The sequence below is a fragment of the Myxocyprinus asiaticus genome, chromosome 5, assembly GCF_019703515.2.
Source record: "Myxocyprinus asiaticus isolate MX2 ecotype Aquarium Trade chromosome 5, UBuf_Myxa_2, whole genome shotgun sequence".
Taxonomy (NCBI): Eukaryota; Metazoa; Chordata; class Actinopteri; order Cypriniformes; family Catostomidae; genus Myxocyprinus; species Myxocyprinus asiaticus.
Window position 1 is genome coordinate 41,032,397 of NC_059348.1, and position 11,122 is coordinate 41,043,518.

The 11,122-nt window shown below is 37.2% G+C and overlaps 3 protein-coding genes across 3 annotated transcripts; 1 reads left to right on the forward strand and 2 right to left on the reverse strand.

Annotated features, from left to right (window-relative positions):
• Nucleotides 1-1,842: 1,842 nt before the first annotated feature.
• On the reverse strand, nucleotides 1,843-3,893 carry LOC127441203 (zona pellucida sperm-binding protein 3-like). The gene is made up of 5 exons (XM_051698385.1): nucleotides 3,878-3,893; nucleotides 2,506-2,680; nucleotides 2,285-2,390; nucleotides 2,111-2,199; nucleotides 1,843-2,044 (listed from the first exon to the last, which is right to left on the reverse strand). Exons 1-5 carry the CDS (start codon nucleotides 3,891-3,893, stop codon nucleotides 1,843-1,845), a joined length of 588 nt encoding a protein of 195 aa, XP_051554345.1.
• Nucleotides 3,894-4,228: 335 nt separating this feature from the next.
• zp3f.2 (zona pellucida glycoprotein 3f, tandem duplicate 2) lies at nucleotides 4,229-8,131 on the reverse strand. The gene is made up of 10 exons (XM_051697368.1): nucleotides 7,913-8,131; nucleotides 7,577-7,761; nucleotides 7,387-7,490; nucleotides 7,202-7,293; nucleotides 6,936-7,116; nucleotides 6,739-6,844; nucleotides 6,572-6,660; nucleotides 6,360-6,451; nucleotides 6,160-6,262; nucleotides 4,229-4,373 (listed from the first exon to the last, which is right to left on the reverse strand). Exons 1-9 carry the CDS (start codon nucleotides 7,977-7,979, stop codon nucleotides 6,204-6,206), a joined length of 975 nt encoding a protein of 324 aa, XP_051553328.1. The 5' UTR covers nucleotides 7,980-8,131; the 3' UTR covers nucleotides 4,229-4,373; nucleotides 6,160-6,203.
• A 173-nt stretch (nucleotides 8,132-8,304) lies between these two features.
• LOC127440662 (NEDD8-like) lies at nucleotides 8,305-10,347 on the forward strand. The gene is made up of 4 exons (XM_051697387.1): nucleotides 8,305-8,460; nucleotides 9,426-9,473; nucleotides 9,554-9,636; nucleotides 9,749-10,347. The coding sequence occupies exons 1-4, from the start codon at nucleotides 8,443-8,445 to the stop codon at nucleotides 9,870-9,872; spliced, it is 273 nt and encodes a 90-aa protein (XP_051553347.1). The 5' UTR covers nucleotides 8,305-8,442; the 3' UTR covers nucleotides 9,873-10,347.
• Nucleotides 10,348-11,122: the final 775 nt, after the last annotated feature.

The window sequence follows — 11,122 nt, forward strand, 5'->3', positions numbered from 1 at the left end:
CAATAGCAATTTTCTGTTGTCATAACGTTCTCAATCAGGCATTAATTTACATTAAAATGTGGAAGATTTTTTCTTAAAGTGACCACAACATTCCCTGCATGTAATAAACAACAACAGTCGCTTTATAATAGTTTATTCATCCCATAAAACAGAATTGTTTAGCAGGCATTGGAGATCCTACAGTGGAGTTCTACCTAATCAACTCGGTGTCTTGGACGCACCAATCTTTGGACATAATCATGAAGTTACTTGCAGAAGGGGGAAAATAAGTTTTAGTAATAATAAATAAAACCTTGATCCATTGTATAAAAAGGTATAATCCAGCCCTCAGTGTCCAATAATAACCAGTGGCCCAAGCACAGAGGTCAACGTTGAGGAATCTGTAGATTAGGAGTCATTTTACACGTCAATGCATAATTAATGAATTTTACAAAATAAACCGTAACTTCACCTGGACCCAAATAAACTCAGCAAAAAAAAATAAAAAGTGTAAATATTTGTATGAACAAAGAATCAACAACTAAAGACATAAACTGAACAAGTTTCACAGACATGTGACTAACAGAAATGGAATGTGTCCCTGACCCGGGGGGGTCAAAATCAAAAGTAACCGTCAGTATCCGGTTTGGCCACCAGCTGCATTAAGTACTGCAGAGCATCTCCTCATGGACTACACCATATTTGCCAGTTCTTGCTGTAAGATGTTACCCCACTCTTCCACCAAGGCACTTGCAAGTCTCCAGTCATTTCTGGGGGGAAATGGCCCTAGCCCTCACCCTCCAATCCAACGGGTCCCAGACATGCTCAATGGGATTGAGATCTGGGATCTTCGCTGGCCATGGCTGGTGGCATTGTCATGCTGGAGGGTCAGGTCAGGATGAGCCTGCAGGAAGGGTACCACATGAGGGAGGATGTCTTCCCTGTAACACGCAGCATTGAGACTGCCTGCAATGACAACAACAAGCTCAGTCTGATGATGCTGTGATGCACCGGCCCAGACTATGACGGACCCTCCACCTCCAAATCGATCCCGCTCCAGAGTACAGGCCTCGGTGTAATGCTCATTCCTTCGACAATAAACGCGAGTCCGACCATAACCCCTGGCGAGACAAAACCATGACTAGTCAGTGAAGAGCACTTTTTGCCAGTCCTGTCTGGTCCAGCGATGGAGGGTTTGTGCCCATAGGCAACATTGTTGCTGGTGATGTCTGGTAAGGACCAGCCTTACAACAGGCCTACAAGCCCTCAGTCCAGCCTCTCTCAGCCTATTGCGGACAGTCTGAGCACTTGGGGATTGTGCATTCCTGGTGCAACTCGGGCAGTTGTTGTTGCCATCCTGTACCTGTCCCGCATGTGATATTCAGATGTACCAGTCCTGCAGGTGTTGTTACACGTGGTCTGCCACTGTGAGGATGATCAGCTGTACTTCCTGTCTCCCTGTAGCACTGTCTTAGACGTCTCACAGTATGGACACTGCAATTTATTGCCCTGGCCACATCTGCAGTCCTCATGCCTCCATGCAGCATGCCTAAGGAACGTTCACACAGATGAGCAGGGGATCTTTCTTTTGGCGTTTTACAGAGTCAGTAGAAAGGTCTCTTTAGTGTCCTAAGTTTTTATAACTGTGACCTTAATTGCCTACCGTCTGTAAGCTGTTAGTGTCTGAACGACCATTCCACAGGTGCATGTTCATTAATTGTTTATGGTTCATTGACCAAGCATGGAAAACATTGTTTAAACCTTTTACAATAAAGATCTGTAAAGTTACTTGGATTTTGACAAGATTATCTTTAAAAAATACAATGTCCTGAAAAAGGATGTTTCTTTTTTTTTTTGCTGAGTTTACCATGTAACGGCAAACGATTTTAATTTTGCCTTCCTTTTGTCCAAGATAGCATTACCATCAACTATGTTTCGCATCAAGCAAAACGAGAAGCATCTACTTAACTCACCAGCTGTTATTCCTCTTTTCTTTCTTCCTTGACAGTTAGTGTCACAGCAGCTGCAGAGAGAACTCTGGGAAGGATCATCAAGTAGTACCCATCTGCAAAAAGAAACCGGAATAATGGTTACAAGGGGCAGGAAAATGTACAAATGTCAGTGATTATACCTTGAGTTGGCCTTGTCATATTGACAAGCTTTCTTGCCACCATCCAGGTCTCTTGGATCCCATGCCACAACTTTGCAGTGAATGTAGACCTTAGGATGGAACAAAAACATTTAAAAAAGGCAGTTTCTCTTGTAAAAAAAAAATTCATGGAGAAAAAAAAAAAAGGGAACCGACATCCTCTCCAATGGCAAACTTAAAGGCTTGAAGATATAGCCTGATCGCAGACAATTGGCTTCTAGGCAGAAACATCGAGTTGGTCTTTTTGCTATCTACCAGACACCTTAAAAAAAAATAAAAATAAAATAATAATAATAAATCAGAAGAAATGTAGGCAAGACTGGGAGAGGGCTAATGTATCAGATTCCAAAAAGAGCACACCTAGCCTCCACACATACCCCTTATTGGTGAGGAGTGGGTAAACGCGAGAATCTGGACCCAATTCTGGTGTTGTGGAGGCCACACATTCTTCCAGCAGCAGCACTAATGGCTGATGGAACTGCTGGTCAACTGATGCAGCGATTGGGATCATTGAGCCCAGTGAGGCTCTGATCACATCTTGTGTGGCATTCACTGCTCATTGTATTAAAGTTGCATATTAAGGAATGATTCCAAATTTAGTCAAATGAAAAACTTATAAACAGTGTAAATAATAAAACACTGAGTTTTGACTAAGAAACCTTGTGGGGTTATGCTGTTTGCATTGATCTGAATTGTCTAAGAATTTGTCCAAATGCAAAGAAGTATAGAACACCAAGTGAAGGGGTTTCTGCAACCTAAATGAAAGCCAACACACGCATACTTAAAAGGAATATTCCAGGTTCAATACAAATTAAGCTAAATCGAAAGCATTTGTGGCATAATACTGATTACCACAAAAATGAATTTTGACTTGTTCCTCCTTTTCTTTTAAAAAAGCAAAAATTTGGATAACAGTGAGACACTTACAATGGAAGTGAATGGGGCCAATTTTTTTAAAATACTCACTTTTTCAAAAGTATCGCCACAAGACAAACAATATGCGTGTAAACATGATTTTAGTGTGATCAAATCACTTACTAACCTTTTCTGTGTAAAGTTATAGCCAATTTTACAACTTTGTTGCCATGACAATGTAAAGTTAACAAACCCTAAAATGACTGTAAACAACTTTACAACTCAAATAATACGAGTTTTAACATATATATTTGTAATAAAATTATAAGCTTCACATTCTGCCTTTAAACCCTCCAAAAATGGCTACATTAACTTCGTCTAAGTGCCTTACTGTAACTCAGATTTTTGTTTTTTGTTTAAAAAAAAAAAAAAAAAAAAAAGCAGGGACAAATCAAAATACATTTTTGTGGTAATTAATATTATGCCACAAATGCTGTCGATTGAGGTTAACTTGTATCCCAGAATATTCCTCTAAGGTGAAAGTTCACCCCAAAATGAAAAGTTTATTTACTCATCTCAAGTCATTCCAAAGCTGACTTTTTTTCTTTTATAGAATGCAAAAGCAGATGATAGCCACAATGTCAGTCACAGTCACCATTCACTTTCATAGTTTTTTCCTTTTTTCAAACAATTAAAGTAAATGCTGACTGGGCTAACGTTCTGCCTTTTCAACATCTCCTTTTGTGTTCTAAAGAACACAAATGGAACAGAGTAAGTGGGAATCTCAGGTAGCATTGCAGGAGATTGTAAAAGTAACAATACATTTAAACATTGCAAATCCCCCCCACCCCCCACCATTTAACAACTAAGAATACACACATTTACAAATCTGACACTTGGACAGAACCATCTTCAGATTTCTAAAATCCTCAAAGAACTGTAGGATTCTATGACTCACAGCAAAAACCCTTCTCAATGCTTGTTATAAACCTGCTCTCCTACTGGAGCCAAAAGTAATCAAATTTTTTTTTATTCAAATTGTCATTCGTATCATTTTCAACTGAAAAAATTAGTAAAAAAAATAAATACATTTGTTGCACCTTAAGGCAGTTCTCAATCCTAGTCACTCACATTTTGGCTGTCTCCCTTATCTGACACACGGTTGAGGTCTTGGAGCCTTACAAAGAAGCTGAAGCTAGTTGAACTAAGTGTGTTAAATAAGGGAGAATGGGTGCAGTGCTAAGGTACTCAAGGTCAAAAAGATCAGTGCAGGAGTGAACAGTTTCAAATAATAGACTCAAAGATGTTTCAGCCTTTTAATGAAAAACATGAAGATGTGTACAAGATGCAGCAGACTCCTGATGACTCCCTCCAATTAGGAATCCAGCACCTGATATAAGAATAAAGATATTATTCCACTGTACACACGGGCCATTCATCTCAAAAGAATACAATGTACAGTAACCACCACTTCCACAGACCTGTCAACTATTATAAACTTAATCACCAAACCAACATTCAGTTTACCAGAGGTGGGTAGAGTAGCCAAAAACTGTACTCAAGTAAAAGTACAATTACTTATTAAAAAATAATTACTCAAGTAGAAGTAATGGTGTTAATAATTGAGTAAAAAAAGTATCCAATTAAAAGAGCACTCAAGTAGCGATTAACTAGTTACTGTCATATGTAACAATGGACGTTTACTCCCCAATATTCCATAACATTTAATGTATTACAGAATACTAATTTAATACAAATAACTATTATTGGAAATTATTTCATGATTCACCCTCATGTTGTTCCAAACCTGTATGACTTTCATCAATGCAACAATTAAGGAGATGTCAGACAGAATGTTATCCTCAGTCACCATTTACATTCACTGCATGTTTTTTCCCTCCATATTTTAAAAGGGAATGGTGACTGAGACTGTCAGTCACTAACATTGTCCAACATCTTTTGGGTTCCACAAAATACAGAAAGTCACAGGTTTGGAACAACATGAGGGTGGGGAAATGATGGCAGAACATTAATACTTGGCTGAACTATCACTTTAAAGACGCTTGTCAGATTTGGACAAATCTGTCAATTAGGAGAAGTTTGGAAATTTTCTATCATTTATTACAGTGAAAAACGTGAACAACTTTCCCCAGGCCCTATCATATATAATGCTGAATAAAACCAAGCAAGATCACGCTTTATTAATGGCTACCTTCACCATTTCACAGCTTTTTCAAATCCTGCATGAATTCTTACAGTATTTTCAGTGTAGAAATAATTTAGATCATTAGTTCAGTACAGTAAGGTTAAGATGCATCTTATCTCTGCATTTGGACGCGTGTTAGGCTTAAGTTCAGAGCTTGTTCTCTGTTGTCCATGAGAAAAATGCGCCGCATCTGTCAAATGCAAAGTTGCAGTGCAGTGCGCAGAAATCACACATGCACGCAATAGGCAGAGCAAAAAGGCATTACACTTAATGTGGATGTTTACATGTATTTATACAGTAGGCACTGATATATTTCAGCACTATACATATTCATATCACTTTGAAACTGAGGTCATAATAGCCCATAGTTACAGAATCACCCTGAAAATGACCATCACCACAACACAGACAAGCTTACGTTAGCACAATCGCAAAACCGCAACAAGTTCTCTTGAGTTGGAGCTGCAATTATAATCTTAAAATATCCGCTTGTATTGGTGTAAAATACAGGCATTGTGTGACGAAAGAAAGTGTATGTTTTGAGCGCTTGCTGCTGCTGCAGTGGCGGACTTGACTCGAGTGATAAAGCGCAGCTGTAAAGTTCTGCATTTGTAAAAGTCCCATTCAAAAATCTCTCAAATTATGCATTTATCAAAACCTATTTAATTAAAACCAGTAATGTAACAAAAGGAACGTCACCCATTGTAACAGTTTTTCATTAGACATTTACTTGAGTAAGAGTAAAAAGTACCCACTATTAAACCTACTCTTAAAAATAAATTTTCCTTCAAAAATTACTCAAGTACATGTAACGTAATAAATATAGCACACTACAACCCACTCTACTCTGCAGTTTACAAACAAGGTAAAAGCCCAAAAACATTACAACATACATTGAAATGTAACCCAAAATATTCAAAATAATATAGGATTATAATAATGGGATTATTTTGGGAACAAGATTACAAACCTGTGCTCAGAGTTAAAGGCTGGCATGTTGGGGTAACATCGTGGTCAATCTTCAGTAATCATCAGAGGTCCCAATCTGGAGTTCAGAACCAGCCCTTGAGGTACTGTGGTCCAGAAATGCATGTGAATTTAAACCCATGTTGAAAATGTGCAATGATTAACATTAAACTTGTGTGGTGGACAATATATGCCCTGATTTACCGGAATCTGTGCCCCTTTTTGAATGCCGTGAACAAGTGGAATCACAACATTGACAAAGCGCATTCTGCGACGGGTCATCTAAAAGCTCCCACCTGGTAATGAAGCACCATTGTAGGATTTTCCCCCATAAAACAAGTCAAGGTAGATTAGTGTGCTATAAAAATGTGATTTAAAAAGTAGTACAAATGATTAATCAAATTGAACAAACTTACTCTCCCGTAGCTTTATTATAATTGCAGGCCTTCTTCAATTCATTAAGATTGTCAGGGTCCCAAACAATTAATTTGCAATGGATGTATACCTGCACAGATGGCATAGTTGAATCAACACTTCAAATTCAATAATTATTGGCCATATACAAATGGAGTGATTCCCTCACCTCTTGTCCCACAGCAAATCTGAAGGCTTGAAGGTGAAGCAGGATTGAGGAGGACTGGTACCTTGGTAAAAAACTGGAGAAACTGTTCTTACCATCCATAAGACACCTATGATGGATGGAAAAAATGGCCACTAAATCCTATAAGAAGATGAAGGTTCAACATTTGATGACAATGAAAATGATCAATCACAATTTACCCTTTATTTGTGATGAGCGGGTATGTAAGGGAGTCTGGATAGATTTCCAATGTCGTGGAGGCTACACATTCTTCCAGAAGCAGGACCAGTGGCTGATGGGCTTGCTGGTCCACCCCGGCCCAAATAGGAACAAAAGAACCCAAAGGAAAGACATTGGACTGCGCAGGGCCACTGAAATCATCTAGAAGAATTATGAAAATTCTTGTGTTATTGTTAGAATGAGAAGCAATAGGTACATTTCAACCACTCATGTGTTGGCTACTTACGGTTGAGAATTGCCATGTGAAAGGCCAGTTCACCATGACCTTGTATAATATTAGAAGCAAGGCTCTGGAAGGAAGGGGTCCAACCCTTTGGCCTGAAGACAGAATTGAGTTTGTTTTTCATGAACGATAATGGGACTGATTTGGAATGGAGTGTCCTGGAGAAGACCTGTAAGACTGTGTGTTACCTGTCATACACACATCTAAATGGATAGGTGAAAGAAGGAGGGTAGGGCTTTGGTAATGGCCTGTAGGTTAGCTTGTTCTCGTATATCAAGCTTTTCCATGTTGCCTGATTGGGAGGGAGAAAAAAGAAATATCTTTTCATCTCCACATATTCAAGATTCAGTGATTACTGCAATCACGAAGTAAACTTACCATTCGTTTGAACCCACACTCACTAATTGGATAGTAAAATTCTGCATCTGCTCCATCATCTGTCACATTTGAAAACAGTGAAGGAAAGCAGCTACCTAGGAATAGCCGAGTGGGGTTCACACTCATGGATTTATTCAGTTTCCACTTAACCTGAACAGAATGTTCCTTACACACAACACTGATATCTATATAAGAAAAAGAGTTAAAAGGTTGTTTGTTTAGTAGCTCAGAATTGAAGAATCTTAAAATCCAGATAGGCCTAATTAGAGAACTAGTAATGAATTTTTAACCTAATTGTTGTTCTAAAGTTTAAGTAATAAAAACACAGCTCATTACCATCTTCAGGGATCCCAAGTGCTTTGGCAAATGTAAAAAGAAAACAACATTGCCACAGAAAATTCATGATCAGCTAACTACTAGTGCAGACCTCGTAAGGTGCAAACCAAATGCTCTGCTATGAAGCTGTGTCTTGTTACGTCCCCTAATCAGTGATCCAACAAGAAACACCTGGCAGTGGAGAAAAGGGAAAAATAAGCAATATTTCTTTCCATTTGAATGTATGGTCATCTATATTTGCTTTATTAATTCTGCACGGATCTGCAAGCAAGTGTGTATGTGGTTTTGATAGAATTTTATTGGTATTTTTTTCCATTTTATTTTGTTTCCACGAAACACCCAAAAGCAGAACCATCGTTGACGAGAACGAAACCACACGGAATTTCTTTCGGATACACAGGAAGTTGAGGCGTATATTTTCTGTAGAAGCTAGCCGGTTAACTAGCAGAAGTCGCAAATCACTATTGTTTAAAATATTGTCTAATTATTTATTTTGTTTAATTTATACGAGTTGAAATACAGCTCCCAGTATGTTGATTAAAGTTAAGGTAAGTGATTTTATACAGCTTTGAGCTAGCAGTCGTATAAATATGGTTTACTTTTATATATATATATATATATATATATATATATATATATATATATATATATATATATATATATATATTATTGTTTTTAAATGTATGTACATTTATTGAAGAATTAATTATAAGGCTAATTATGTGCCATACTCAGCCACAAACTGGTAAAATGCCAAAAAGTCCAGAATATCCAGGAATATATAAATACATACATACATACACATATATATATATCTGTGTGTGTATATATATATATATATATATATATATATATATATGTATATATATATATATATATATATATATATATATATATATCAGTACTGTGCAAAAATCTTACATAATGTTTCACAGAAACATTTATCTTAATGTTTAGTGTGTCAATAGGAAATATACATTTTATACTCCCAAACATTACTTTTGCAAATAGAAAAGATTAGAATAGAAGAACACGGAGGCCTGCAACAGATCTCATGGCCCCCACAGACCCCATAATGAACATCGGGTCAGTCTAGGATTACACAAAGAGACAGAAGTAATTGAGACAGCCTAAATAAATAAAAGAACTGTGGCGAATTCTCCAAGAAGCTTGGAATATCCTATTTGCCAACAACCAAGAAAAACTGTGTCCAGGTGTAAGTAGGAGAATTGGTGCTGTTTTGAAGGCAAAGGTGGTCACACCGAATATTGATTTAGCTCTTTTCTGTTCACTGGACTTTGTATGACGTTAATTGATTAATGAAAACTATTGGTCATAATTTTAAGAAATCCTCACTTTTTTCACAAGTGCCTAAAACTTTTGCACAGTACTGTGTGTGTGTGTGTGTGTGTGTGATATATATATATATATATATGTAGCTCATTTGTGTTGGTTGCTTAGTAATATAGATGTGTGAGAAATCCCAAATGTTTATTCACCCCCCCCACCCCAGACACTCACAGGAAAAGAAATAGAAATTGACATCGAGCCCACTGACAAGGTATGACAATTGTAATTAAAAATATTTCACATATTTGTATCTTTGAGGACTGGACATTATTTTCTGCTTTTTCGATCAAGGTGGAGAGAATCAAAGAGAGGGTGGAAGAAAAAGAGGGTATTCCACCCCAACAGCAAAGACTCATTTATAGTGGAAAACAAATGTACAGTTCTCCTGTAGTATCATTAATATTCATACAAAGAATAAAATAATAATAATAATATGGATAATTCTGTTCTTACCTGTCCTCCTGTATGCATTTGTCTGCTTTTCAGGAATGATGAAAAAACAGCTGCCGACTACAAGATCCAGGGAGGATCTGTACTGCATTTAGTTCTGGCTCTCCGAGGAGGGGAAGTCCTGTACTATACCAGCTATTGTCTCATGTCTTTCTTTTAATCTTTGTGCTAGACATGTAAATAGTACATTTCTGTTTTCATGTCCATCACAAAAGCAGCACACTTGCCACAGTGCTCTGGTGCTAAACGCCACAAGTGGAGTCGCTGTCTAAATTGTATTATTTGCCATTATAGCTGCTTGGTTATGCCTGTTTGAGTGAAAATCATGCAGGCACATATGAAAACTGTTTACAACGTTTATACGACAGTATACATTTGTTCACTGGAAGAAAGGACTTTTTACTTCCGTTTAAACACATACTGTCCCCGTCACTTGAACTGCACATAAAAAAATCTTTGTGTTTGTTTCAAGTTTATTTTAAAAAAATGGAGTGGGATAAAATGTCAGTCTACCTAATGTCCTCTTCATCTATTTCTTGAATATACATCATGCCATGTTATTTCCTTAGAGACTCTGTTGATATGTAATGTCATCCTTCTTTTCATGGCTTGAATGCAATACATCATATGACATATATTATCTGTTTCATTGTATTGTGTTTGAATGAAAGAAACAACATAATGGATGTTTGTGCTTTCACGCACAATCATTTAAATACCTAACGAGCACAATTTTCTGTTCTGTGCGCTAGACATATTAAAGATCCCCTTTTAAAAAAAAAAATAGCCAATAGACTTGTTACATCAGAGCAATTATCCTACTTGTTAGTTGGTTGCAAGTGGTATTAGGTGAAGCGACATTCTCATCCTAGAAGGCAAATCTAGTGTGAGATGTGTCATCAGTATGTGTTCCCAGAAGCAAAAGATAATTTTGTCTTCATTAAGAAGTAATTTTGATTTCATGGTGTCTTTAAGAGGTTTGATTCAAACATTACCATTTTATGTACTTTAATGCAAAAAAATAGTGAGTCTACATTTAATGTCAGTCAAATTATAAAAAATTTAATTGCTTCTGGATTATCATGAGACATTTTGAGGAATTGGATAAAACACAAGAGTAATGCTGAGTAATGATGAAAGAATGACTGTAACAGTAAGGCATATGTAGCCAAGCTGACCTCACAACACTTAATCGTTTACAGGCAAAGCCATATCTGCTTGCACAGGCATTAAAGTGAAATTCACCCAACAATTAAATTCTGTCATCAGTCACTCACCCTGATGTTGTTCCAAACCTGAATGACTTTCTTCTGTGGAACATGACAGGAGATGTTAGATAGAAAGACAGCCTCAGTCAGCATTCACTTTAATGGAATTGACAAAAGATGCAACTAAAGTGAACGGCGACTG